The sequence below is a fragment of the Scyliorhinus torazame genome, chromosome 2 (assembly GCF_047496885.1).
Source record: "Scyliorhinus torazame isolate Kashiwa2021f chromosome 2, sScyTor2.1, whole genome shotgun sequence".
NCBI classification, from domain to species: Eukaryota; Metazoa; Chordata; class Chondrichthyes; order Carcharhiniformes; family Scyliorhinidae; genus Scyliorhinus; species Scyliorhinus torazame.
This window is the reverse complement of record NC_092708.1, coordinates 265,087,363-265,113,995: the sequence shown is the minus strand read 5'-3', so window position 1 is coordinate 265,113,995 and position 26,633 is coordinate 265,087,363. Positions and strand designations below refer to the sequence as shown.

At 48.4% G+C, this 26,633-nt stretch overlaps 1 protein-coding gene across 3 annotated transcripts in view; it reads right to left on the bottom strand.

Annotated features, from left to right (window-relative positions):
* Nucleotides 1-8,352: 8,352 nt before the first annotated feature.
* LOC140398252 (transmembrane protein 87A-like) overlaps nucleotides 8,353-26,633 on the bottom strand; it is a 139,808-nt gene continuing 121,527 nt past the window's right edge. For all 3 annotated transcript variants that reach the window (XM_072486696.1, XM_072486701.1, XM_072486710.1), the window contains 2 exons: nucleotides 22,479-22,509; nucleotides 8,353-9,129 (listed from right to left, as the gene is read on the bottom strand). In XM_072486696.1, the coding sequence (XP_072342797.1) occupies nucleotides 9,088-9,129; nucleotides 22,479-22,509 (73 nt within the window). In that variant the 3' untranslated portion in view covers nucleotides 8,353-9,087. The remainder of the gene's footprint in view (nucleotides 9,130-22,478; nucleotides 22,510-26,633) is intronic.

Below are 26,633 nucleotides of genomic sequence, written 5' to 3'. Positions count from 1 at the left end.
ACAGGAAGGCCGGTAGCCCCTGCCTGCTGGCTCTGCCCAGTAGTAGTAGTATAAATATGCATGCCCTCTATTAAGCAGCCATTTCACCAACTGCTGTGGGAGGTCACACATCTTACTGCAATAAAGCCACAGTTGTATCCAACCGGAGTCTTTGTACAATTGATCGTGCATCAGGCCTAAATCTGAGATTATGCATGGAAGGTCAAGCTTGAGTGTACTCAGAGATCCAGGTGAAAAGAATCTTGAAAGGTGAGATTGAAACCCTGCAAGGTGGGTCATTGTTGAAAACGTCAGAGTGGGAGCGACATTTACAGAAAATTCCCAGTCAAGAGCCTCAAATGTGCAGATTAGAAACCCTCATTAGAAAGATGATGTTTGAATGATATCGGTTGACTCTCAATGTGACAAATGTCTGAGCAGATTGTTGATAAATCCATGGTGGGTTATAATACATGTTTGCATCTACTTCATCTCTTTCATTTAAAAATAAATTATTCATGGTTTGCGGGCTTCACAGGCTGGGCCAGCATTTATTGCCCATCCATATTTGCCCTTGAACTGAGTAGCTTGTAAAGCCATTTCAGAGGGCTTCAAGAGTCAACCATATGGCTGTGGATCTGGAGTCATGTGTAGGCGAGACCAAGTAAGGAAGACAAATTTCCTTCCTTAAAGGACATTAGTGAACCAGATGATTTTTAACAACAATGGTTTCATCATGAGAATTTTAGTTCCAGATATTTATTGAATTCAAATTTCACCATCTGCCGTGATGTGATTCAAACCCGGATCCTAGAACATTACTCAAGGTCTCTGCATTATAGTGAAAATACCATTGTGCCACCTTCTCTATTTATAAAGCATGTTAAGAGAAAAATGTCTTTAAGCGATATAAGGGGAATAAAAAGTTTACGGGATTTTAACATGTTACTGCTGTACCTCGCACAACCGACTTTCACTGTCTGGAAGACCAGGGCAGGAAAGGATGCTCGGGCAGGGTGATTGAAGTGATTGACAGAATACAAGGGAACAAAACTGTCTGCTTTCGAGAAATAAGTCTCTGTAATTTTGAACTCAGCAGAAACAGTGCAAAAACGTGAGTCCAGACACTGGTCTTTGGTATAATATTTGCCTGTGTGAAAGGGCATGCATATAAAGTCTGGGGGTGACTTTTTCTGTCCTTAGATTCTCCAGATCTGGATTCAGTCTAATTCAAACAGCATTGTTTTTGGACTTCTTGGAAGTCTCCTCCAACTGCAAGCCATAAGCTTTTTGGCTGCCAAATGCTTTGGCCATTCTTATCTGTTCCAACTGATTTTTGGATTAATTTTATTTAATATCTCACAAATACTGTTTCTTGTATATATTTAATGACAATCTAACTGAAGGGTTCAGCTGATTTTATAAACCACATACAACAAAGCTCAGTTTGTATCATCCGGAACTCCCAAGTTGATCCCAAGATAATCTCAAGTGATTAACATACACCAGCACATTTGTTTCAAGGTTATCCATGTTCACTTATAACTAATATTTAAGATTACATAATGCAGGGGTGGCATGGTGGTGCAGTGGTTAGCACTGCTGCCTCACGGCACCTAGGCTTAGGTTGAATCCCGGCTCCAGGTAACTGTCCGTGTGGAGTTTGCACATTCTCCCCGTGACTGCATGGGTCTTACCCCCACAACCCAAAGATGTGCAGGGTAGGAGGATTGGCCATGATAAATTGTTCCTTAATTGGAAAAAAAGAATTGGCGCTTAAAATGTATATTAAAAAAGGGAGACCTAATGCATTACATACGAGTATAATTACCAATCGTAATCAAGGCAGGTATGTAATTTTAAAAATAATAATCTTTGTCACAAGTAGGCATACATTAACACTGCAATGAAGTTACCGTGAAAAGCCCCTAGTCACCACATTCCAGCGCCTGTTCGGGTACACAGAGGGAGAATTCAGAATGTCCAAATGACCTAATAGCACGCCTTTTGGGGCTTGTGGGGGGAAACCGGAGCGTCCGGAGGAAACCCACAGACACGGGGAGAGCCCGCAGACTCCGCACAGACAGTGACCCAAGCTGGGAATCGAACCTGGGACCCTGGTGCTGTGAAGCCATGGTGCTAACCATTATGCTACTGTGCTGTCCCTATTATTATTTATATTGTATATTATAATGTATTATTTATAATATCACCAAGCATATATTTGGCTCTACTTATCTACTAACTGCTAGACGTAAATGAGATAAAGTGTATGCCCAAGCTGTGGTACCTATACTCCCATCCCATTGTCCAGTATTTTGTAAGACACAGAAGCTGCATAATGATCAATTGAATTTGTGTACAAGCTGTGCGACTATATCCTTGCTATAATTAATATAACAAGGGGTCCTTGAATGTTTCTGTTGCTATTGCTACCAGTTTCTGTCTGTGGAAATCGACCAGCTATAGCAAGCAACAACCCTTGTTAGCCTTTTAGGTTTCTTTTAAACTTATATGATTTTTAACCCTTTCAAGGACTTTCGCATTGAAATTAAGCAAATGTGGCATGGGTCGCGAAGTTTGGATGGTTGACAAAAGTGGGTCCTGGGAAAAAAGGTTTGAAAAACACTGTACTAGGGAATGTATTGAGTACTAATCCTAAAAGAAGTCTGGGGAATCGCAAACCAGTTCTCAGCAGGGTATGGATCCACAGCAAACAAACACCTCAAATTTGTCACTGATTTGAATCTCCCATTGAGCCACAGATTGATTGACATGGGGAACAGAGAAAATGCCACCCTGATAAAATGGTCGTGTTTATCTGCGGTTGCGAATTAGGTAAATTAGTGGGGCAGGCTAGGAGCTTTCCTCTGCACCTGCTTTTGTGATAGCTTGATTCTGATAGTAGGAATCCTTGACCAGCACACAGATTCACATCAGAATCATAAAAATAGTCTAAATGAGTACATGCTGGGTCACTGAGATATGTTTGTGATGCCATGACTGGAAGATGATAGTTTAACCTGTAGTTGGTTATAGGGAAAGGAAAGATGGAAGTTGCAATCTTTGGAGCTTAATAGAGGAGACTTGAAATTTTGGAACAGATGAGATTGACAAGAGGATTTGGTAGCCAAGGAATAGTGTGTGGCTTGCAGTTGAAAGAGGTGCAGCTCAGTGAGGATGTTCCAAATAATCAAATTAGACTTGCCAATGACACCTTTTTCATCAGGCATAAAAGTGAAGTAGAATACAAGTGCAAAAAAGAGCAGGATTGCATGTTGGCTCTGCACCAATATGTAAAAGATTTATTTGAGTTTTACACATGTTTATAGATTACATGATGCTATGGATAAAGAGGACTAATGTACCACAGGACACGAGCAGAAAAACTCTCCATTATACCAAATGCTTAAGATGGTGATTAGCTGAGGTCCATGGACTAGAGAGGATGCCTTTAATAATTCACTGCCTTCTGTGATAAGAACCTCTGTTGAAGACCAAAGGGTTATGACTGCTGGACAAGCAGTAATAATGGGTGATGATTATGCATAAATTTAAACCGTTGTTTCGTCACCCCTATAATTCTGAAAAGGATCGAAGGTGGGAGAGTGAAAGGAAGGCAAGTTGCCAAGGTAAGGAATGGTTAGCTGAGAATGCTCCAAGATCTCCTCCTCAGACCTAGAAGGAAAGTGCTGAGGGTGGAAGTGAGATTTGAAGGCCTAAGTGTTACCATTGCAATAAAGTGGGACATGTTCGTTCAGCATGTTGGAAGTTGTGCAGAAAGCCCATGGGACTTATTAGGAATTCATATGGAGGATTCTGAAGAGAGCAAAAGTGGAGAGGACCACAGAGCAGAATGTAGCTCTAGCTAGAACTAGGAAACCCAAGGTAAACACTGCTGGGGGAGCAGATATGGTGAATGAGGAGATGGGAGTTATGCAGAGTTTCTGTCTGAGGTGAAGATCACCCCATTTTGATCCAATGAAGTAGCCAAACCCATAACTATTTTAGTGCTAAGCAAATTCTCTTACTGGAGAGGGATTTGGTTTTCCCTCCGGAGAGGTCAAAGCTACGGTGTTAGTGAATGGGATAAGTGGATTATTGTATAAAGTATAATTGGAATGTGATTTTTGTCAGGTCCAGTAGTTGCTGGTGTGGTCAAGAAGTTACCAGTTGATGAAGTAGACTTACTTTTGGGGAATGATTTAAAAGGAGTGAAGGTTATTGCTTCACCCACGATTACAGAGAGTCTGAGGGAAGATAAGGAAGCAACAGTTACAAGAACAGTTTCCAGATATTTTCCCATTGTGCGGTGACCAAGGCAACGACTTAACAAAATCCACCAACAGGGATTGAAGTCATACCACCATCGGATGGTAGAATAGCCAAAATTATCCTTGAGGATTAAGATAATTCAGAGGAAGTATTTGTTAGGACTTCATTGAGGCCGAGGAGGCAGACTCAAAGTTACATAGATTAGCACAGTCTGCTCTCACAGAAGTTGAAGCTGAGGGGGTCCCAGAATAGAACAAAGAAATGTACAGCACAGGAACAGGCCCTTCGGCCCTCCAAGCCCGCGCCGACCATACTGCCCGACTAAACTACAATCTTCTACACTTCCTGGGTCCGTATCCTTCTATTCCCATCCTATTCATATATTTGTCAAGATGCCCCTTAAATGTCCCTATCGTCCCTGCTTCCACTACCTCCTCCGGTAGCGAGTTCCAGGCACCCACTACCCTCTGCGTAAAAAACTTGCCTCGTACATCTACTCTAAACCTTGCCCCTCTCACCTTAAACCTATGCCCCCTAGTAATTGACCCCTCTACCCTGGGGAAAAGCCTCTGACTATCCAAAATAGAATAGATTATGTATCCACGTTAAGAACGGAGTACTGATGAGGAAGTGGAGACATCCTCATAAAACTGCAGACAAGGAATGGATGGATGGATGTTCATCAGATAGTAGTATCGCCCTAATATTGGGGGAATATTGCAGGTGGCACATGTCTTACCAATGTCAGGACATGTGGGAATTCAAAAAACCCAGGCATCAGTCATCAGGCATTTTCCCTGGCCAGGACTGCATAAGGATGTAGAACCTATCAGGGAGTAGCTAAACTGCAACATGGAATTAAACCTGTGCCTTAATACTCATACCAGTGTTTGAAGAACCATTTAGTTGGGTATTGGTAATAGCATAGGACCATTGCCTAAAATGAGGGCAGGGTATCAGTACATTCATGTTCATGGTATGACCATCCGATTCCCGGAAGCTATACCTTTACGAAGAATTATAGCTAAGGTAGTACGAAGAATTATACCTAACCTAGTAGTGGAGATGTTGACTCAGTTCTTCCCATGCGATTGCCTACAATTAGAAGTATAATGTATATACAAATGCCTTAATAAAAATATATTTTTTGAAAAAGTAGTAAAAAAGACCAGGGTCCTAACCTTATGTCCAAAATTTTCCAGGACATAATTCATAGTTTAGTTATCAAGCAAATAAAGTAGACTGCCTCACACCCAAAAACTCTGGGAGCTATCGAGATATCACCAGATCCTTAAAACCACGATTGGGGCCTATTTCCATGAATATCTGGATTTTTTTTTTTGCTGCAGGGATTCTCTGAATGAATCTACTGGATTTAGCCCATTTGAATTGGTCCATGGCCATGAAGTACGGAGTCCATTAAAGTTGATGAAAGATGAATTCACGGTGTTGGATTATGTATCCACGTTTCTGGAAAGACTCTCTAGGAGCTCGTCAGGTAGCTCAAACGCATGTAAATATTTCAGGAGAAAGAATGAAAATGTGGGCAGACAAACATGCAAGATCCAGAACATTCCAAGTTGGAGATGAGAAACTGTATATTGCCTTCACAGGGTGAACCTCTGAAAGCAAAATTCAGTGGCCCCTATAAAGTTGTCATGAGGGCGAGGAAGGTGACTTACCTATTAGATACGCCAGACTGTAGGAAGAAGGACCGATTATGCCATGTAAATATCTTTTACAATATTGTAGGTAAGAAGTTAAAAAGGTAGTGTGTCAGGTGGTAAAAGTAGTAGAAGAGGACAGAGATAGTAAGTGATTAGGGGAAGAGGTCAACAGTTCAGAGCGACCCTTGTGCCATGACTAACAAAAATGGTATGACCAAAATACTAGAACAGTTAGATAATCACTTTGCAGTCAAAGAAGAGCAATGGAAACATCTCATAAGGCTGCTGCAAAGGCATAAGAAGATTTGTAGGGAACACACAGGGGTGCTCTACATTAACTGAACATGTAGATGTAGATGTAGGTGACTCCAACCTGATAAAACAGCATCCATATTGATTGAACCCACAGAAACAAGAAAAAAGGGTTTGGTCTGCAGAATGCTAAACTGCTTTTCAAAAATTGAGGGCCATACTGGTAAGTGAACCAGTGTTGGCCGCTCCTGGTATTTCCAAACCCTTTAAAATAGCTATGGATGCCAGCAACCCCGGGGGGGCAGGATGAGGAGTCAGGAATAGAGCAGCCAAGGGCAGCACAGTGGTTAGCACTGCTGCTTCACGTGGCTGAGGACCCGGGTTCGATTCCAGCCCCGGGTCACTGTCCGTGTGGCGTTTGCACATTCTCCCAGTGTCACCCCCACAAACCCTAAATGTGCAGAATAGGTGGATTGGCCACGCTAATAATATCCCCTTAATTGGAAAAAACAAATTGGGTACTCTTAAAAGATTAGAAGCCGGTGGGATACTTTACGGAAAACTAAGTGTGTGCCAAAGAAACTACCCATTGGGAAGGCAGCCTTACCATTGCTATTATTTCTGGCATGATAAGCAAAATCTATTCTGCACATAATCCACTTGCGTTTGTAGAAACATTTAAAACTCGGAACGCAAGATTGTTCGGTTAAGAGTTTATTGTTGCAACCGTTCAATATAAAAATTGTACATATTCCCGGATGGGACAATATTATTGCGCATGCATTGTCACCAATTTTAATGTTGATATGTGGCAGAGAGAAGAATTGGGGGAACTTAGGTAATGGAAAGGAAGGATGATGGGATGGAAGTGTGTTTTGTGTCACATACTTTATGATGAAACATCCTTGCAATGATATTTCATCCCGCTAAAGGGAGATGGTATGGAAGAGTTCTTCCTTTTTATTTCCTTTGTTCACATTTCTTTTTATTTTACTATTTTTGGTTTGTGGACCCATAATTGGAATGTACCTTTAAGCAGAAGCGTGCTTGCCAGGGGTGTGTTCCTAGGTTTTGTATTCTGGAGAGGAGAAACAAAACTCGTCAGAGCTAAGTGAATCTTTGGAACTGGTATTGGGGGAAGTTGATTTGGTTGGCTAACTGGCAACCAGTGGATTGGCCGGGGACAGTGTTCTGCCTGACAATAGTTAGGGATTGGTTTATGCCAGGTGACTTTTTCCAGAGAGAACCTGCCAGAAGCCACTAGACCCTTAAAGGAAGGGGAGCTATTTCCTCCCTCTCTCTGCTGCCGGTTGACTGCTGTCTCTGTGAATCTGCAGTGAAGATCATTACAAGCTGAAAGGAAAGAAAGTACCCAACTGAAGGCCTAACCTAGAGATAGAAACTAACTGGAAGACATCCATCTGAATCGAAGATTTATTGTCCTTTAATTTCACTATATTTTCTCCCTCTGTTGTTTGTTGATAGTGGATATGCAATTATATTTTTTTCCTATTTAGTTATTTACTGTTAATAAAAGGTTACTGGTGTTAAAAATTTACAAACCTGGTGACTGTGGTCAATTTAACTCAACCAAAGCTATGGGCATTAATACAAAATCTATTTTCACCTGTGTAACGACTCTGGGTCAAGTGGGGCTGGAATTGACTGTGCACTAGCCCAGGGTAGCACAAGAGGTTGGAAAAAAAGAGAAAATAAAGACTGTGCTGAATAGGAAATAACCTTAAACAATCAAACATGATAGCTTGGTGCGTTAATAATCACAAATATTGAGAACTAAGCTTCTGAATGATGAGTTTATGGGAGGGATAATTGATACAAATGTCCTATGGACTGAATGCTGAGAGTTGAGATCAGATGTACCAAAACAAAATGTTCCCTTCGTTCATAGAGAGGTGCCTTTACATGAAGGAAAACCTCCTGACAACTAAATGTACTACTACTTCCACCCTTCCTTTCATATGTTGATTATTTTGTTGATGAGCTGTCTTCCACTATATCATACACTTCTTCTGACAATGAACAGTTGAAAAAACGTACATTTAAAAAAACTTTGACAATTATAAAATTAATCCAATAGATCACTGTTCTCTTAATTCAGCAGAATGGACTAATGGCCGAAAGTAAAAATGCTAAAATTATATAACAGACACAACAGATGTATAATTTCATCCATATAATTTTATTTTTTTGAAAAAAAGATAATCACAATAAGGCTGCCCTGATAGTTTTATTAAACTCCAACACCAGGTTTACATGGCTCCATTTTCTAGCCAAATGGCCACTTCAGGTGCCAGCACTGCTGGCAGTTAGTAACTCCAGCCCAGTTGTACAGGCTTGAATCTGCAAAAGAACCCTTCCCTGCAATTGCACACAAACTTGGGAGGAACTAACTGACCAGAGTATATTGGGGGTAGAGGAAATGATTCTCTGGGGCTGTAGTTAGCCAGTGGTAAAACAACGTCTCCAGTATACTGCACCCTTGTTTCAGGCAGTGAAAAACTGGGTGTTGGAATACAAAGGTAACCTTGCTTTTCACTTCATTTGGCAAGGTGAAATTGGAAAGGAAGGAAGAAAGAACACCAGTGTTAATTTGCGGCCTGTCCTTTGTGTAACACTTTGCTTAGGAATAGCAGCAGACCAGTCATTTATTTTACAGGAACAAAGAGCATAATTTCACCCAAACAAGACATCTATAACAAACATCAGCAAAATAACTTATTCATTAAAAAAAAACAGAATTGTACTTTAGCAAAGTATAAATCACTCCTTTGCCCACCCAATCCCAGTGAAGCCATGTGAGACTATACAGTTTTGGTGCTCTGTGCAGAAGTCACTTTTCCCTGGACAATTGTTACTTCAAAAATAAGAGCGATGCTTTCCAATCATTTCATTTTCATTCCATTTTTGAAATCTCAAATTTCGTTGTCATGATTTCCTGAAAAACAAGGAAATTATTATCACACAGATGCTCGATAGTACAGAACTTGAATATTGCTGAAGAGATATAGTGCTTTTAAAGTCTTGCTATTTTTGTCTCCATTTTCCTTCCTTTTTTTAAAAATTAAAAATGTATTTTATTCAAATTTTTTGCGGTCAAACAAGAATACAGGATTTTCCCCTTTTTACAACTTTAAAACAATATAAATAATAATGACAGTTTTTTTAAAAACAAATAAATAATATATTAACTAAACGGCAACCGCCAACAACAAAATAATAACTCTCCAATACAAGTAAAGGTGCCACACTCGCCAGGTAGTAAGATAACGTTGAGTATAAACACGTATATGAAACCCCTGAGGGCCCCGCGTGGGCCCTCCCCTCGGCCGCGCCTCCCCCCCTTCTTGCTCCCTCCCTCTTTCTTTCCCCCCTCTCCCTCCCCCCCTCCCTCTCCCTCCCCCTCCCCCTCCCTCTCCCCCGCTCGCCTCTCCCAGCCCGCCCTCTCCGCCCCTCCGCTCCCTCGCCCCCCTCTAGCCGCTCGCCCCCACTCCCTCCCGCGCCCCTCGCGCCCCCTCTCGCCCTCTCGCCCCGCTCCCCCCTCGCGCCCGCGCCCAGCTCCCCTCCCCGCCGCTCTCCCCCTCTCCACGCGCCCCCTCTCCGCTCCTCCGCGCCCCCTCTCCGCTCTCCCCCCAGGCGCCCTGCTCCCCCTCGCTCCATGCTCCCCTCGCCCCCCCTCTCCCTCGCGCCCCCCCTCTCCCTCTCCCCCAGCGCCTCTCCCTCTCCCCCCCCCGCTCCCTCGCCCCCCCCGCTCTCCCGCTCCCCCCCCTCTCCCTCCGCGCCCTCCCTCGCCCTCTCCCCCCCCTCTCCGCTCCCACCCTCGCCCTGCTCCCACCCCACGCTCCCCTCCGCGCCTCTCCCCGCCGCTCCCGCGCCCACCCCGCCCCTCCCCTCTCGCCCTCCCCGCCCCCTCTCCTCACCCCCCCTCTCCCAGCCCCCCTCGCACCCTCCCCGCTGCCCTCTCCCGCTCCCCCCTCTCGCCTCTCCCTCTCGCCCCCCTCTCCCTCCCCCTAGCCCCCCCTCTCCTCTCCCCTCTCCGCCCCCCCTCTCCCTCTCCCCTCTCCCCCCTCGCGCTCCCTCCCCCCTCACTCCTCGCGCCCCCCCTCGCCCTCCGCCCCCGCGCCCCCTCCTCTCCCCCCCCTCCTCCCCCCCTCTCCCTCTCCCCCCCCCCCTCTCCCTCTCCCCCCCTCTCCCTCTCCCCTCCCCCCCTCTCCCCCTCTCCCCCCTCTCCCCCCCCCTCTCCCTCTCCCCCTCTCCCTCCCCCTCTCCACCCCCACTCCCTCTCCCCCCCCCACTCCCCTCTCCCCCCCTCTCCCTCTCCCCCCCCCCTCTCCCTCTCCCCCCCCTCTCCTCTCCCTCTCCCCCCCTCCTCCCTCCCCCTCTCCCTCTCCCCCCTCTCCCCCTCCCTCTCCCTCCCCCTCTCCCTCTCCCCCCCTCTCCCTCTCCCCCCCCTCTCCCACTCCCCTCTCCCACCCCTCCCCCTCTCCCCCCCCTCTCCCTCCCCCCCCCCTCCCCTCTCCCCCCCCTCTCCTCCCCACCCCTCTCCCCACTCCCCCCCTCTCCCTCCCCCCCCTCTCCCTCCCTCCCCCTCCCTCTCCCCCACCTCCCACCCCCTCTCCCTCTCCCCCCTCTCCCTCTCCCTCTCCCCCCCTCTCCCTCTCCCCCCCTCTCCCTCTCCCTCTCCCCCCCCCTCCCTCTCCCCCCCCCCCTCTCCCTCACCCCCCCCCTCTCCCTCCCCTCTCCCCTCTCCCTCTCCCTCCCTCCCTCTCCCCCCCTCCCTCTCCCCTCTCCCCCCCTCCCTCCCCTCTCCCCCCCCCCCTCCCTCCCCTCTCCCTCTCCCCCCTCTCCCCTCTCCCTCCCCTCTCCCTCTCCCCCCCCTCCCTCTCCCCCCCCTCTCCCTCACCCCCCCTCACCCTCTCCCCCCTCTCCCTCCCCTCTCCCCCCCTCACCCACTCCCTTCCCCCCCTCTCCCCCTCTCCCTCTCCCCCCCCCTCTCCCCTCTCCCCTCCCCCCCTCCTCTCCCCCTCACCCTCACCCCCTCCCTCCCCCTCTCCCTCCCCCCTCTCCCCCCCTCCCTCCCCCCCCTCTCCCTCACCCCTCTCCCTCTCCCCCCCCTCTCCCTCTCCCCCCCTCTCCCTCTCCCTCTACCCCCCTCTCCCTCTCCCTCTCCCCCCCTCTCCCTCTCCCTCTCCCCCCCTCTCCCTCTCCTCTCCCTCCCCTCTCCCTCTCCCTCTCCCTCTCCCCCTCCCTCTCCCTCTCCCCCCCTCTCCCTCCCCCTCTCCCTCTCCCTCTCCCCCCCCTCTCCCTCTCCCCCCCTCTCCCTCTCCTCTCCCCCCCCTCTCCCTCTCCCCCCCCTCCCCTCTCCCTCTCCTCTCCCTCTCCCTCTCCCCCCCTCTCCCTCTCCCCCCCTCTCCCTCTCCCTCTCCCTCTCCCCCCCCTCTCCCTCTCCCTCTCCCCCCCCTCTCCCTCTCCCCCCCCTCTCCCTCTCCCTCTCCCCCCCCTCTCCCTCTCCCTCTCCCCCCCCCCCTCTCCCTCTCCCTCTCCCCCCCCCTCTCCCTCTCCCTCTCCCCCCCCCTCTCCCTCTCCCCCCCCCTCTCCCTCTCCCCCCCCTCTCCCTCTCCCTCCCTCTCCCCCCCTCTCCCTCTCCCTCTCCCCCCCCCTCTCCCTCTCCCTCTCCCCCCCCTCTCCCTCTCCCCCCCCCTCTCCCTCTCCCCCCCCCTCTCCCTCTCCCCCCCCCTCTCCCTCTCCCCCCCCCTCTCCCTCTCCCCCCCCTCTCCCTCTCCCCCCCCTCTCCTCTCCTCCCCCCCTTTCTCCCTCCCTCTTTCTTTCCCCCCCTCTCCCTCCCCCTCCCCCTCCCTCTCCCCCCCTCCCTCTCCCTCTCCCCCCCTCCCTCTCCCTCTCCCCCCCTCCCTCCCCCTCTCCCCCCTCTCCCTCTCCCCCCCTCCCTCTCCCTCTCCCCCCTCTCCCTCTCCCTCTCCCTCTCCCCCCCTCTCCCTCTCCCTCCCCCTCTCCCCCCTCTCCCTCTCCCCCCCTCTCCCCCTCTCCCTCTCCCCCCCTCTCCCTCTCCCTCTCCCTCTCCCCCCCCTCCCTCCTCTCCCTCTCCCCCCTCCCTCCTCTCCCTCTCCCCCCTCTCCCTCTCCCCCCCCCTCTCCCTCTCCCCCCCTCTCCCTCTCCCCCCCCCTCTCCCTCTCCCCCCCCCTCTCCCTCTCCCCCCCCTCTCCCTCTCCCCCCCCTCTCCCTCTCCCCCCCCCTCTCCCTCTCCCCCCCCCTCTCCCTCTCCCCCCCCTCTCCCCCCCCTCTCCCCCCCCCCTCCCCCCTCCCCTCTCCCCCCCCCCTCCCCTCTCTCCCCCCTCCCCCTCTCTCCCCTCTCCCTCTCCCTCCCCTCTCCCTCCCTCTCCCTCCCCTCTCCCTCTCCCTCTCCCTCCTCTCCCTCCCCCCCCTCTCCCCCCTCTCCCTCTCCCCCCTCTCCCTCTCCCCCCCCTCCCCTCTCCCCCCCCTCCCCTCTCCCCCCCCCCTCTCTCTCCCCCCCCCCCTCTCCCTCTCCCTCTCCCCCCCCTCTCCCTCTCCCCCCCTCTACCTTTGAAATCACCATAGTCTCCCCCCTCGTCTCTCATTTCCCTATATATATCTGACACCCTGCCATCACCCACTAATTGCCCCCGAAATCACTCTGTCCTGGATCTCTTGCGCCGGGAGCTGCGGAAATTCCCTCACCTGTTGCCTCACAAATGCCCTCACTTGCATATAGCGAAATGCATTCCCAGGTGGCAGCCCATATTTTTCTGTCAGTGCTCCCAGACCCGCGAACGTCCCGTCTAAGAACAAGTCCTTCAATTTCGCAATTCCTGCTCGCTGCCAAGATTTAAATCCCCCATCTACCCTTCCCGGGACGAACCTATGATTGTTCCTTATCGGGGACCACACTGAGGCACCCGTCACTCCCTTATGTCGTCTCCACTGCCCCCAAATTTTCAGTGTTGCCACCACCACTGGACTGGTGTACTTTTTCGGGGAGAACGGTAAAGGCGCTGTCGCTAATGCTTGCAGGCAGGTTCCCCTACAGGACGCCATCTCTAGTCTTTTCCACGCCGCTCCTTCCCCTTCCCCCATCCACTTGCATACCATTGATATATTGGCGGCCCAATAATAGTCACTTAAGCTCGGCAGTACCAGTCCCCTCCTATCCCTGATACGCTGCAGAAACCCCCTCTTCACTCTTGGGGTCTTCCCAACCCACACAAAGCTCATAACGCTCTTATACACTTTTTTAAAAAAAGCCTTGGTAATCATCACAGGGAGGCACTGGAACACAAAAAGAAATCATGGAAGGACCACCATTTTGACCGCCTGCACCCTGCCCGCCAGTGACAGGGGCACCATGTCCCATCTCCTAAAATCCTCTTCCATCTGCTCCACCAATCTTCCTAAATTAAGCTTATGCAAGGTTTCCCAGTTCCTGGCTCTCTGGATCCCTAGGTACCGAAAACCCCTTGTTACTCTCCTCAGCGGCAAATCATCTATTCCCCTGCTCTGTTCCCCAGGGTGCATCACAAACAGCTCACTCTTCCCCATATTCAGTTTATATCCCGAAAATTCCCCAAACTCCCTGAGTGTCTGCATTATCTCGGGCATCCCCTCTACTGGGTCCACGACATACAACAACAAATCATCCGCGTATAATGACACCCGGTGCTCTTCTCCTCCCCTAAGTACTCCCCTCCACTTCCTAGAGCCCCTCAGCGCTATGGCCAGTGGCTCAATTGCCAACGCAAACAGTATCGGGGATGGGACACCCCTGTCTTGTACCTCTATATAGACGGAAGTAGTCAGATCTCTGCCTGTTTGTGATCACACATGCCACCGGGACCCTATATAAAAGCTGAACCCACCCAATAAACCCCTCTCCAAATCCAAATCTCCTCAACACTTCCCACAGGTAATCCCACTCCACTCTGTCAAATGCTTTCTCAGCGTCTATCGCCACCACTATCTCCACCTCTCCCTCCAGCGGGGACATCATCATCACACCTAGCAGCCTCCGTATATTAGTGTTCAACTGTCTCCCCTTAACAAACCCAGTTTGATCCTCGTGAACCACCCCTGGAACATAATCCTCGATCCTCGTCGCCATCACCTTGGCCAAGAGCTTGGCATCTACATTCAGAAGGGAAATAGGCCTGTAAGACCCACACTGCAGCGGGTCTTTGTCCCTCTTCAGGAGCAACGATATCGTCGCCTCCGACATCGTCAGGGGCAACGTCCCCCCTTCCCTGGCCTCGTTAAAGGTTCTCGTCAGAAGTGGGGCTAGTAGGTCCATGTATTTCCTATAAAATTCCACCGGGAATCCATCCGGTCCCGGGGCCTTCCCTGCCTGCATGCTCCCAATCCCTTTTACCACCTCCTCCACCTCAATCCGTTCTCCCAATCCTGTCCTCTCCTGCTCCTCCACCTTCGGGAATTCCAGCTGATCCAGGAAGTGCATCATTCCCTCCTTCCCTTCCGGGGGTTGAGCCTTATACAGCCTCTCATAAAATGCCTTAAACACCCCGTTCACCCTCTCTGCTCCCCGTTCCATCTCACCCTCCTCGTCCCTCACCCCACCTATCGCCCTCAATTGTTGGGCCAGTAACCGGCTCGCCTTCTCTCCGTACTCATACTGTACTCCCAGTGCCGTCCTCCATTGTGCCTCTGCCCTGCCCATGGTCAGCAAGTCAAATTCCGTATGCAACCTTTGTCTTTCCCTGTACAGTCCCTCATCCGGAGCCTCTGCATACTGCCTATCCACCCTCAAAATTTCTCTCAACAATCGCTCCCTCTCTTTACTCTCTTGTTTCCCCTTGTGGGCCTTTATGGAAATCAGTTCCCCTCTGACCACCGCCTTCAGTGCCTCCCAGACCACTCCCACCTGAACCTCTCCATCATCGTTAATCTCCAGGTACCTTTCGATACACCCCCTCATCCGCCAACAGTCCCATATCTAATCTCCAGAGTGGGTGCCGTTCCTTTTCCTCTCCTACTACCAGATCTACCCAATGTGGGGCATGGTCCGAGATGGCTATGGCCGAATACTCCGTCCCTGTCACCTTCGGGATCAGTGCCCTTCCTAGGACAAAGAAGTCTATCCGAGAATACACCTTGTGGACATGGGAGAAGAAGGAAAACTCCCTACTCCTGAGCCTAGTGAATCTCCAGGGGTCTACTCCTCCCATCTGCTCCATGAAGTCCTTAAGCACCTTGGCCGCTGCCGGCCTCCTCCCGGTCCTAGACCTGGATCGGTCCAGCCCTGGATCCTGCACCGTGTTGAAATCTCCCCCCATTACCAACTTTCCCGCCTCCAGGTCCGGGATACACCCCAGCATACGCTTCATGAAGTTCGGGGCATATACGTTCACCAGAACCACCGCTTCCCCTTGTAATCTGCCACTCACCATCACGTATCTACCCCCACTGTCCGCTACTATGGTCCTCGCCTCAAACACTACCCGTTTCCCCACTAATATAGCCACCCCTCTATTTTTCGCATCCAAACCCGAATGAAATACCTGTCCCACCCATCCTTTACGTAATCTGACCTGATCCGCCAGTTTCAGATGCGTCTCCTGTAGCATGACCACATCTGCCTTTAATTTCTTTAGGTGCGCGAGTACCCTTGCCCTTTTAATCGGCCCATTCAGCCCTCTCACATTCCACGTGATCAACCGGGTCGGGGGGCTCTTTACCCCTACCCCCCCCCCCATGTCGACTAGCCATCCCCTTTTTTAGACTAGCTCCTCACCCGGTTCCCACGCTCCCGTTTGTCCCCCCGACGGTCCCGTCCCGCCCCATAACAGCTCGCCCTTTCCCTTAGCAGCTGCAACCCAGTTAACCCCCCCCCCCTCCACTAGATCCCTTTCTAGCGCAATTGCTCCCCCCATGTTACTCCCAGAAGTCAGCAAACTCTGGCTGACCTCAGCTTCCCCAGTTTATCCTTGGCCCCCCATTGTGCAAGGCCCCCTCCTTCCTGCGCGCCCTTTCCCGCCGCAATTACCATAGCGCGGGAACAAAGCCCGTGTTTCCCACTCGGCCCCGTCTCTAAGGGCGCAGCTCCCTCTCTCCTTCCCCACCGACGCCCACAGTTCACCAAAACCCACCCCTCCAACGAGGGGAATAGAGAAAATTCCTCCCCCCCCCCTTCCCCATCCCATACAATCCCCCCACTACTTTATTACAGAAAACTCTTTCTCTCTCCAGTCTAGTCCAACTTCTCCTCTACAATAAATGTCCACGCCTCTTCTGCCGTCTCGAAGTAGTGATGTTTTCCTTGGTGTGTAACCCACAGTCTCGCTGGCTGCAGCATTCCAAATTTAACTTTCTTTCTATGTAGTACCGCCTTGGCCCGATTGAAACTCGCCCTCCTTCTCGCCACCTCCGCACTCCAATCCTGGTACACGTGGATCACCGCATTCTCCCACCTGCAGCTCCGTGTCTTTTTCACCCATCTCAGGACCATCTCCCTGTCCTTACAGTGGTGAAACCTCACCACTATGGCTCGAGGTATTTCTCCTGCCTTTGGTCTTCGCGCAAGGACTCGATATGCTCCCTCCACTTCCAAGGGGCCCGTCGGGGCCTCCGGTTCCATTAACGAGTGAAGCAATGTGCTCACATATGCCCCGACGTCCGCCCCCTCTGCACCTTCGGGAAGACCCAAGACTCTTAAGTTCTTCCTCCTCGAGTTATTCTCCAGGGCTTCCAGCCTCTCTACACACCTTTTATGCAGTGCCTCGTGCGTCTCTGTCTTCACCACCAGGCCCTGTATTTCATCCTCATTTTCAGCAGCCTTTGCCTTCACATCACGAAGCTCCAACTCCTGGGTCTTCTGTGCCTCCTTTAGCCCTTCAATCACCTGTAGCATCGGGGCCAACACTTCCTTCTTCAGCTCCTCCACACAGCGCCGCAGGAACTCTTGCTGTTCCGGGCCCCACACCGAACGGCATCCTTCCGCCGCCAACTTGCTTCGTGCTTCCCTTCCTTGCCGCTGCTCCTGAGGATCCTCTGCAATCCAGCCACTACTCTCTTCTTTCTCCATATATATCCAGGGGGATTCCCTTCTATTTCACCGCACAATGGTTTTAGCCATCAATAATTGCCGTTGGGGCTCCTAATAAGAGCCCAAAAGTCCGTTCCAACGGGAGGTGCCGAAACGTGCGACTCAGCTGGTCATCACCGCACCCGGAAGTCCCCTCCATTTTCCTTCCTAAAGTGTCAACTCCTGCTGGGTGTACACATCCTTTAAAAAGTACCTGGATGAGCACTTGGCACATCATAACATTCAAGGCTATGGCCAAGTGCTGGCAAATGGGATTAGGAAGGTAGGTCAGGTGTTTTTCATTTGTCGATGCAGACTCAATATATTTTCTGTGATTCTATGTACACAAATCTCATTTGCGTCTGGTAGCGTGACAAGTGTTCGATCTTTATTTGTGAGCTGTAGTCCGTCCTTCCACGACGTCCGCAGATAGTATGTAGTTTCCAGCAGGGATCATTGAATAGTGGTCAAGAGTGTAAACCTGGATTGCTTTTTTTGTCTTAGGCCTGAAGGGTGCAGGGGACCCCAAGACCAACATTAACCTCTGGCTGAGATCAGCTGACTCAACACAAACCAGAATGGAATTTGGGACTTTACTGGTTTGCAGGGGTCAACAGTCATATCATTCAGATTAAGTTCAGTGCAGTTGAATCGTTAGTCTTTCTGAGAGTTTAACATCATCCTGCTCCCAGAGTTCCCAGAGGAGCAGCTTGAAATATTGAAAATGTACAACTGATCAATTGGTACCTGAATGGATTGAGGGTGTAAACCTGCATCAGGACTGCCCACTTCAACTGAAATGTTATCTAATCCTGTTGTTTCAGATGATGATTGACTTTGAGTACATTTTCAAGTCTGATTCCAAAAGTGGGGCCAGCCACAACCATGTAAATCAGGACTCCAGTTCCTATAATATTCTCGAACTGAACTCACCTTAATGTTCACAGGGGGTCAGCGCCGCTCCCAACGGCCCCAGGGAGATACTCAGGGAGTCCGGTAGTAATAGCTTTGTTGAGAATTTGGAGGCAGTTTCGACAGCACTTCGGGTTGGGGGCAGGGTCAAGGGAAATGCCGATTCGGGGAAAACCATAGATTTGAGCCAGGGAAGTGGGATGAAAATTTTCGGAGATGGGAGGAGAAAAGAATTAGGACACTAAAAGATTTGTTTCTTGGGGGTCGTTTTGCGGGTTTGAAGGAGCTGGGAGCGAAGTATGGGCTGGAGCAGGGGGAATTATTTAGATACATGCAGGTTCGAGACTTTGCCAGAAAGGAGATACAGAGCTTCCCAGTAGAGCCTGGAGGAGGAGAAGGCACCTCGAGAAGGGATCAAGGCAAAGTGGGAGGAAGAGTTGGGAGAGGATATGGTGGAGAGGAGGTGTTCTGGTGTGAGGTGCTCCGGAGGGTGAACGCCTCCACCTCGTGTGCGAGGTTGGGGCTGTTACAGCTGAAGGTGGTGTATAGAGTGCAGCTTACAAGGGCGAGGATGAGCCGGCTCTTTGAGGGGGTAGAAGATGTATGTGAACGTTGCGGGGGGGCCTGCAAACCACGTTCATATGTTTTGATCCTGTCCAAAGCTGGAGGATTATTGGATGGAGATGTTTAGGGTAATTTCTAAAGTGGTGCACGTGAAACTGGACCCGGGCAATCGGGAGGCCATATTCGGGGTGTCAGACGAGCCGGGGCTGGAAACAGGCACAGAGGCAGATTTTGTAGCCTTCGCCTCGTTGATCGCCCAAAGGCGGATCCTGTTAGGGTGGTGATCAACCTCTCCACCCTGTGCCCTGGTGTGGCGGGGGGGACCTGCTGGAATTCGTGATGCTTGAAAAGGTCAAATTTGAATTGAGGGGAAGGATGGAGGGGTTCTACAATTCATGGGCGTTATTCATTATGCACTTTCGAGAATTGTATCACATCGAACATTAGTCGGGTTGCGGGCTGGGAGGATTGGGGGGGAGAAGGACTGTATGTGTTAATGGTGACTATGGGTGATTCCTTATTCCTCTTTGTCATTCGTTTATGTGAACATGCGGGCTAATGTTTGGGGGTTTGGTGGGAGGGTGTGATTGTTGTTATTGATATGGGGATTGACATTACATTACTGATTATTGTTTATTGTTGGGTGTAAATTTGGGAGAAAATGTGAAAAAGGAGAATAAAAAAATATTTAAAAAATAAATGTTCAGAGGGGGAAATTGCTGAGCTTCACGCCCAACATTAAAAATGCTAGGGGGTCATTACAGGTTATAACGCTACATGACTGCATTCCCACTGATATTAGCCCTCCTAACATTGGCCGAGTAGCTCTTCCCCTTCTGGACCTGCATTTCCACTGATATTAGCTCTCCAAACATTGGCTGAGCAGCTCTTCCCCCTCTGCACCTATGCTTTTGATTGTATCTCACGTAGTTCTGACTGCTCAATTTATATCAACTATTAGAACAAGCTTGCATTTATAATCAAACCACAACACATCGTCATGAATCGCAAAGTGCTTTAAGTGCGAGTACTGTTATTTTGCAGGCAAAGGAGGTTCAAAGGATGGTATTTCAACCAGCAATTAAAGTTAGCCAATCTGTTGGTAGTTGTTTTGATTGAGAGAAGAATATAAGCCCAGGAAACTGTGTGCCGCTTTGTTCTTTGAGCAGTGCTGTGCGATCTTTTGCAATAGCCTGAATAGGTTTAAAGTTTCATTTATTGATAATTTCTAACACTACACTATCAGTCAGATTAAATGATTAAATAAAACTTGAACCCGCAGCCCCTGACTTAAAGATGAGTGTGCTGGCAACTAAATAATTCAATTCTACAAATCCTCCAGTTAGCGATGAAACATGTTGCTGGCCATGGGAATATAAAATACAAGCACACTTAAGAATCACCAAAGACCAGGATCAAGTCCTTTCCCAGTCTTCACATTTCTGCGGCTTTTGCAAATTTCTTGAAGGAGAATTAAGTCATGGAGTCATCGATGTTTACAGCTGGAAATAGGCCCTTCGGCCCAGCTTGTTCGTGCCACCTAGTTTCTATCACTAAGCTAGTCCCACTTGCCCGCATTTGGCCCATATCCCTCTATCCCCACCCTGCCCATGTAACGGTCTTAACTGCCCTTTAAAAGACAAAATCGTACCCTCCTCTACCACTGCCTCTGGCAGCCCGTTCCAGATGCTCACCACCCTCTGTGTGAAGAAATGTCCCCTCTGATCTCTTTTGTATCTCTCACCTTAATCCTATGCCCTCTAGTTCTAGAGTCCTCTACCTTTGGGAAAATATGTCGACTATGTACCTTATCTATGCTCCTCATTATTTTATAGACCTCTACAAGATCACCCTAAGCCTCCTACGCTCCAGGGAAAAAAAGTCCCAGCCTATCCAGCCTCTCCTTATAACTCAGATCATCAAGTCCTGGTAGCATCCTCATAAATCTCTTCTGCACTCTTTCTAGTTTAACAATTTCCTTCCTATAATAGGGTGACGAGAACTGAACACTGTATTCCATGTGTGGTCTTACCAATGTCTTGTACAACTTCAACAAGATGTCCTAACTCCTGTATTCAATATTCTGACCAATAAAATCTATCATGCTGAATGCCTTCTTCACCACCCTGTCCACCTGTAACTCCACCTTCAAGGAGCTACAAACCTGTACCCCTAGATCTCTTTGTTCTGTAACTCTCCCCAACTCCCTACCATTAACTGAGTAGGTCCTGCCCTGATTTGATCGACCAAAATGCATCACCTCATCCAAATGAAACTCTGTCTGCCATTCAACGGCCAACTGGCCCAATTGGTCAAGATTCTGTTGCAATCTTATATAACCTTCTTCACTAACCACTATGCGACCAATCTTGGTGTCATCTGCAAACTTGTCAACCATGCCACCTACATTCTCATCCAAATCACTGAGGCACACCGCTAGTCACAGGCCTCCAGTTTGAAAAACCCTCCAGTACCACCCTTTGGCTTCGGTTGCCAAATCAATTTTGTATCCAATTGGCTATCTCGCCCTGGATTCCGTGAGATTTAAGCTTTTGCAACAACCTACCATGTGGTACCTTGTCAAAGGCCTTGCTAAAGTCAATGTAGACAACGTCGACCGCACTGCCCTCATCTACCTTCTTGGTTACCCTTTCCAAAAACTCAATCAAATTCGTGAGACGTGACTTTCCCCTTACAAAGCCATACTGACTTTCCCTAATTAGCCCATGCCTGTCTAAATACCTGTAGATCCTGTCCCTCAGAATACCTTCTAACAACTTAACCACTACAGAAGTAAGGTCTGTAGTTCCCAGGCTTATCCCTACAGCCCTTCTTAAACAAGGGCACAACATTTGCTACCCTCCAATCTTCAGGCACCTCTCCTGTGGCTGTCAATGATTCAAATATCTCAGCTAGGGGGCCGACAATTTCCTTCCTAGCCTTCCACAACGTCCTGGGATACATTTCATCAGGTCCCAGGGATTTATCTACCGTGACCCATTTTAATACCTCCAGCACCTTCTCTGTAATATGTACACACCTCAAGACATCACTTTTTAGTTCCCTAACATTCGTGCCTTTCTGAACAGTAAATACTGAGAAATATTCATTTAGGACCTCACCCAGCCCTTGTGGATCCGCACATAGATGACCTTGTTTATCCTTAAAGGCCCTACCCTCTCCCTCGTCACTCTTTTGCCCTTTATGTATCTGTAAAAGCTCTTTGAATTTTACTTTGCCATATCTGCCAAGACAATCTCATTTCCCCTTTTTGTCCTAATTTCTCTCTTAACTCTACTGTTCTATCTTCCATGTTCTACTCCGACAAGCCCTATACTCTTCAAGGGATCTACTTGATCCCAGCTGCCTCTGCATATCATATGCCCCTTCTTCCTTTTGACCATGACCTCAATATCCCGAGTCATCTAGGGTTCCCTACTTCTACCAGCCTTACCCTTCATTCTAAGAGGAACCCTCATTAACGCCCTTTTGAAAGACTCCCACTTACCAGCTGTCCCCTTGCCTGTTAACTGGCTCCCCCATTAACTTTTGAAAGTTCCCGCCTTATACCATTGAAATTGGCCTTGCCCCAATTTAATCTATGCAGAAGCTCATGTACACAAACACAACAACCTCACATGCATGAGCGCATACCCTGTCCACACCCCTCCTCCCAACACCGTTGAACACCCTTACGTATATGAGTAAATACCCTCACAAACAAATTGAATGAATCTGCTTATTACCTCATCTGAGTCTAGAAGGGCTGGAAGTGCACTGAAAGAAAATAAATAAAGATTAGTTAAGAAACGTACAGTATAATCACATTAGTATTGCTAGTGTCAGTGTTAACTAAGCCATTGCCAACAGATGGCCAAGCATCATTTTTTGCATAACAGCAGTGGTAAAACTGCCAGAAAAAGCCTGCTTTTTATTTGTTTTCACATCTCCTGAATCTTAGTCTACCAGGGGAGCTCTTTGAAATAGGAAACCAGATGTCCAGTTAGAAGCACTCTGAACAATATGGATTTGTTTTTTAAGGGGCAATTTAGTGAGGGCAATCCCCCTAACCTATACATCTTTGGGTTGTGGGGGTGAACCCACGCAGACAGTGACCCAGGCCGGGATCGAACCCGGGTCCTCAGCGCTGTTGGCAGCAGTGCTAACCACTGTGCCACCCCAACATGGATCTCCTTCACCATTTGTATCCACAGATTGGAACAGGGGATGTGACAATACATTGCTCGTCACTTCACCGTGTAGCTGCTTTGTTATTACAGAATCTGAAGCCAAGAAATGCTAACGCTTGACGTATTTTAAAAATAAACTTGTCACACTTCCCACCTAGCATGTGCATTCCTAAGGGACTAGTCTAATTAAGTCACCAGGATCATCCATCAATTATTCTTCTGGAATCCAAGTTTCTCTCAACTCATTCTGTTGATAAGATTTTGATTTTTGATACTTGTTTTAAAAACAAAAAACTGACTTTGAATGAAACTTTCTAATTGTAAGAAAAGAACACAGCTGTTCGGATGCATATTGTCCAGGATGTTGAGAGAGAAGTATTACATGCTTGCAAAATGAAAAGGAGCCTCCATAATATCATACCGTAAGTGGGTAGGTAACAAGAAGAAACAATGCAGGCAATTTCAGAAAGAAGGGAAGCAGGGCAAACTGTTGAGTTCTTTGAGGTTTGATATTTTAATGACAGATTTTGGAAATGAAACCATATAAAAGAACTCAATCTACAAAGATTTTGAGGAGAGCCATAGATGACAACAGAGCAAGACTTTATAGGGATAAAACCATTATTTGTTTCTTCCAAGTCAAGGGGTCTAATCATTTCTTTGTCCCAAGTCGTACTTGCAAGAAAGGAAAAGGTTGTACGAAAAGATGCTATTTTCTTTCTAGGACAACTGCCACATTGTATGTCAAAGTAAATTCCTTAGTTAGAAAATAATTAGTGTCTTTATTTTTACTCTTATATTCTGAACAACAGTAATCTTGCATTGTAGTGCAATTAACACTTCATTCTGACATTTTGTCCATCACCTCAAGAATTTTTCTCCAACAAACCTCTTGGCATATCTATCATCCAACCCGGTCTACTCTTCTGCTGATCATTCTCCTCGTCTGTTCAACTTATTTTAGCTTGTGTGCACACCTTTGATGTTCTTTCCATGAAGCAATGAAATATTGCTTGCTTTATTAGTTTACAAATTAGTTTCTTCACACCTCCATTTTCATGATTTCACTCTGTTTCCTCCTTTGGCAGTCTTGATCTATTTCTTTAGAGTTCAAAATGAAACTCTTACTACAAGAACCTTGATCACACAAAGTACTTATTTTTGCATCAACTCAACCTATGCTCCTTTCTTAGGGCAGGCTCCTCTGCATGCTAGGACAGAATATAAGGGCGGCACGGTAGTGCAGTGGTTACCACTGTTGCTTGACAGCGGCAGGGTCAAAGGTTCAATTTCCGGCTTGGGTCACTGTCTGTGTGGAGTCTGCACGTTCTCCCCGGGGATCACCAGTTTTAGCTTAATAATGATAATAATCTTCATTGTCACAAGTAGGCTTACATTAACACTGCAATTAAGTTACTGTGAAAAGCCCCTAGTCGCCACATTCCGGCACCTGTTCAGGCATACAGAGGGAAAATTCAGAATATCCAATTCAACTAATAGCACGTCTTTCGGGACTTGTGGGAGGAAACTGGAGCACCCGGAGGAAACTCATGCAAACACAGGGAGAAGGAGCAGACTCCACACAGACAGTGACCCAAGCCTGGAATCGAACCTGGGACCCCGGAGTTGTGAAGCAACAGTGTTACCCACTGTGCTACCATGCCACCATAAGAGTCTGAAGAAATTGTGTTTTACTTTCTAAATGCTCAACAAAACCTCAGTGGTACTCCTTCCCCCAAGGAGACTTTCTGACATTCCACCACGTGAAATATACGAATGCCAGTGAAAACAACTGGGTACATGGAAACAACAATGGTGAATACATTTGAAAGCTCATATAGGCAGCACTCGACTTTATGATATTAGAGTTACGATGAACGGCAATTACGAAGCTCATAAATTGATACCCTCTTTTGAATTTATGACACCGACTACGCCTTTACGACTCCATACAGCCTTGTCTGGTAATAGTAACAGAGATGTGGAGGAACAGATTGGGAAACAGATTTTGGAAAGGTGCAGAAGTCATAGGGTAGTAGTCATGGGCGACTTTAACTTCCCAAATATTGAGTGGAAACTCTTTAGATCAAATAGTTTGGATGGGGTGGCGTTTGTGCAGTGTGTCCAGGAAGCTTTTCTAACACAGTATGTAGATTGTCCGACCAGAGGAGGGGCAATATTGGATTTAGTACTTGGTAATGAACCAGGGCAAGTGATAGATTTGTTAGTGGGGGAGCATTTTGGAGATAGTGACCACAATTCTGTGACTTTCACTTTAGTAATGGAGAGGGATAGGTACGTGCAACAGGGCAAGGTTTACAATTGGGGGAAGGGTAAATACGATGTTGTCAGACAAGAATTGAAGTGCATAAGTTGGGAACATAGGCTGGCAGGGAAGGACACAAGTGAAATGTGGAACTTGTTCAAGGAACAGGTGCTACGTGTCCTTGATATGTATGTCCCTGTCAGGCAGGGAAGAGATGGTCGAGTGAGGGAACCATGGTTGACAAGAGAGGTTGAATGTCTTGTTAAGAGGAAAAAGGTGACTTATGTAAGGCTGAGGAAACAAGGTTCAGACAGGGCATTGGAGGGATACAAGATAGCCAGGAGGGAACTGAAGAAAGGGATTAGGAGAGCTAAGAGAGGGCATGAACAATCTTTGGCGGGTAGGATCAAGGAAAACCCCAAGGCCTTTTACACATATGTGAGAAATATGAGAATGACTAGAGCGAGGGTAGGTCCGATCAAGGACAGTAGCGGGAGATTGTGTATTGAGTCTGAAGAGATAGGAGAGGTCTTGAATGAGTATTTTTCTTCTGTATTTACAAATGAGAGGGGCGATATTGTTGGAGAGGACAGCGTGAAACAGATTGGTAAGCTCGAGGAAATACTTGTCAGGAAGGAAGATGTGTTGGGCATTTTGAAAAACTTGAGGATAGACAAGTCCCCCGGGCCTGACGGGATATATCCAAGGATTCTATGGGAAGCAAGAGATGAAATTGCAGAGCCGTTGGCAATGATCTTTTCGTCCTCACTGTCAACAGGGGTGGTACCAGGGGATTGGAGAGTGGCGAATGTCGTGCCCCTGTTCAAAAAAGGAACTAGGGATAACCCTGGGAATTACAGGCCAGTTAGTCTTACTTCGGTGGTAGGCAAAGTAATGGAAAGGGTACTGAAGGATAGGATTTCTGAGCATCTGGAAAGACACTGCTTGATTAGGGATAGTCAGCACGGATTTGTGAGGGGTAGGTCTTGCCTTACAAATCTTATTGAATTCTTTGAGGAGGTGACCAAGCATGTGGATGAAGGTAAAGCAGTGGATGTAGTGTACATGGATTTTAGTAAGGCATTTGATAAAGTTCCCCATGGTAGGCTTATGCAGAAAGTAAGGAGGCATGGGATAGTGGGAAATTTGGCCAGTTGGATAATGAACTGGCTAACCGATAGAAGTCAGAGAGTGGTGGTGGATGGCAAATATTCAGCCTGGATCCCAGTTACTAGTGGCGTACCGCAGGGATCAGTTCTGGGTCCTCTGCTGTTTGTGATTTTCATTAATGACTTGGATGAGGGAGTTGAAGGGTGGGTCAGTAAATTTGCAGACGATACGAAGATTGGTGGAGTTGTGGATAGTAAGGAGGGCTGTTGTCGGCTGCAAAGAGACATAGATAGGATGCAGAGCTGGGCTGAGAAGTGGCAGATGGAGTTTAACCC